The sequence below is a fragment of the Chlorella variabilis genome (assembly GCF_000147415.1).
Source record: "Chlorella variabilis unplaced genomic scaffold CHLNCscaffold_10, whole genome shotgun sequence".
Taxonomy (NCBI): Eukaryota; Viridiplantae; Chlorophyta; class Trebouxiophyceae; order Chlorellales; family Chlorellaceae; genus Chlorella; species Chlorella variabilis.
The window spans coordinates 1,437,778-1,440,421 of NW_005435078.1; the positions used below are offsets into that span (position 1 = coordinate 1,437,778).

Below are 2,644 nucleotides of genomic sequence, written 5' to 3' on the forward strand. Positions count from 1 at the left end.
ATCCGCCCCCCACCCACCCACCCTTATCTCCTCTCACACGCGCACCCCAGCCGCCGCCGCCTCTTCCCCGCCTCCGCAGGCAAGGAGCGTCTGTTTCTGGAGGCGGCGCGCGTGCTGCAGCGCCGGATCTACGTGTCAGCCGCCAAGCGCAAGGTGCTGGACTGCCTGGAGCTGCCACAGGAGTATGCCTCCCTGCTCACCACAGACGACCACACCACCAACCTGCACGCGGGTAGGTACCTGCCCGGCGGCGTGAGGCGTGGGAGGCCAGGGGCGGGCCGGGGCGGCGTGGGGTGTGGAGTGGAGGGGCGGGCAGGCATGCGCAGGCGGGCAGGCCCACGGGCTGCGCAGCCGGCGGCCCGCCTTGCAGTGGCCCGTCGCTGCCGTGGCCCGCGGCAAGGCTGACGCCCCGCCCGCCTGCCCCGGCTCCTGCCCCCGCCTGCAGTGCCGCTGTGGATGGTGAGCCAGAAGCACATGGCTAAGCTGCTGAAGCACTACCGCGGCAGGTTCTCCACTGGTGGGTGGGCTGGGGCGGGCGGGCTGCTGGCCCCCTTGCATTGATGCGTGAGGGGCACCCCCCGGCATGCCGGCTCGCATTCCCGCCGGCACCCGGGGCCGCAGCAGCGGGCAGAGGCGGTGGCATCGCACCGCGTGTTCCCCGACGCGCCCTTGGCCCCCGGCGCTGCCGCAGCGGTGGGCTTCCAGCCCACCGGCTGGACGCACCAGCGGGACGCCAGCCAGGCGGGGGCGCGGGGGCGGCGGCGCCAGAAGGGCACCATCATCACCTACCAGGTCCGGCGTGTGTGTGGTGGTGGTGGGGGGGGGGCTGCCAAGGGGCGCTGGCTGAGCGGCTGTGCCTGGCAGGGTTTGGTCAGCGCTGCCGCAAGTGGCGGGCTAATACAGCGGTGGAGTTCCCCCCCGCTGCCTCAAATCCCCCCCCCTTCCACCCTACCCCTGCCTCACCCCTGCCTCACACGCCTGCCTGCAGGTGCCCTACAGCGAGCACAGCAGCTTCAGCGAGCTGCGCCAGTTTGTAGACTGGTTCCGCCCCGTCAGGTGCGCCACGCCGGGCGCTGGCACCGCCGCCGCTGCCAGGCCGGCCTGCAGGGGAGCAGGAACGCTGCTGCTGGCGCCGCTGGACATGCCAACACTTCAGCCTCTATGCTGAATGGGCTCCTGCTGTGCCCCTGCGCCTCCCCAATCCCTGCCGCAGCATCATTCCCAGCGTGAACAGCGACGGCGGCGGGCCCAAGGCCATGCGCCTGGTGCAGCTGCTGCGTGGGCAGGCGGGCTGAGGCAAAGAGGCAGCAGATCCAAGTGTCGCCCCGCCAGGGGCCGCTGCCGCCCTCGCCATACCAGGCCGCTTGTTGAAGGCGCTCCATCCCGGAAGCCTGCTCAATGCTGTAAATCCTGCTCCATGATGCGCTGGAGGCCACCACCCTGTGCAAAGGTCCGCCAGCAGGGTCAGGCGCGTCGGGGCGGCGCCAAGACGGCGCCACGCGTGCTGCCTTTCCTCCATCCCCAAAGTTGAAATGCAGTGCTCCAAGCCATCCCCTGTGCACGCGCAGGGCTCCTGCCTGGCCTCACCCAGCGTCTTCCGTGGTGCGACAGCAGGTGACAGCCCGCCAGGCGCCATGCAGAACCAGGACCTCACCCCGCCGGACACCATCCTGGTGAAGCAGCAGCTGCTGAAGCAAAGGTGGGGAGGCCTGGGCTGCGGCGTGCGTCTCCAGTTCAAGAGATCACTTCGGGGCATTGCAGAACCTCAGCCGACAGACAGGCAGTGTGCCACCCCGTGCGACATTCTAGCAGACATGAGAGGCTGGGGCGGCCGCCTGCTACCGCCGCCGGCCGCCGCCCACCCTCCTGCCTCTGCCCCCGGGTGGCGCCTCCCGCCGCCGTCCACGCCTTGCACCTCTCGCCCCGGCGCTGTGACTTTGTCCCCACCCTCCACACACATCATCCCCCTTTCCCACTACTGCCGTTTGGCGCCGCAGGTCTGCCATCAGCGACGCGCAGCAGGAGCTGAGCCTCAACGCGTACGCCGGCAGCCCGCTGGAGACGCCGGTGGCGGCGCCCGGCGGCGCCAGCGCGCCGGCGTGGCGTTTGTGGGCGTGCCCGAGACCCCCGCCCCCGAGCGCACCGGCAGCCAGCTGGCCGCCGACCTCCTGCTGTACACCAACCCTCCCCTCACCTACGCCGCCGCCGCCGTCGGCGCCGCCGCGCTGGCGGGCGCCTGGTTTGCGCTGCGCGGCGCGCACGGCCTCACCCTGCTGACAGGTGGCTGACCGGCAGCGCCGCGCGGGGGCCGCGCCAGCGGCCTGGGGCGCCTGCCCACCAGCTGCTTGGATGGATGCGCTGCGTCCACGCCCGGCGCACCCCACGCCACGCCACCCCAGCCTAGCGTTTTTTGTTTTTTTTCCAGAAGATACCCTCCCCTGCCTACTGACTCCCTGCTCATGCCTCCTCCCCTCCACACCCCTCCTGCCCCCCCACCACCACCACACGCAGCCCTGTCCTACCTGCTTCTGGCCGACCTTGGCCTCAACTTCCTGCGATCCCTCATCAGCAGGCAGTGGCACGAGTCGGCCGGGTGGGCCGGTAGCGAGTGGGCGGCGGCGGCGGCTGGTGAGGGGGGGGGTGC

General features: G+C 71.4%; 1 protein-coding gene across 1 annotated transcript in view; it reads left to right on the plus strand.

The window, feature by feature from the left end:
* Positions 1-1,295, plus strand: part of CHLNCDRAFT_134115 (hypothetical protein) — a gene marked incomplete at both ends in the record, with an annotated part of 4,737 nt that extends 3,442 nt beyond the window's left edge. The window contains 5 exons of the mRNA XM_005847628.1: positions 80-232; positions 446-517; positions 692-792; positions 989-1,056; positions 1,214-1,295. Of these exons, the coding sequence (XP_005847690.1) occupies positions 80-232; positions 446-517; positions 692-792; positions 989-1,056; positions 1,214-1,295 (476 nt within the window). The remainder of the gene's footprint in view (positions 1-79; positions 233-445; positions 518-691; positions 793-988; positions 1,057-1,213) is intronic.
* Positions 1,296-2,644: the final 1,349 nt, after the last annotated feature.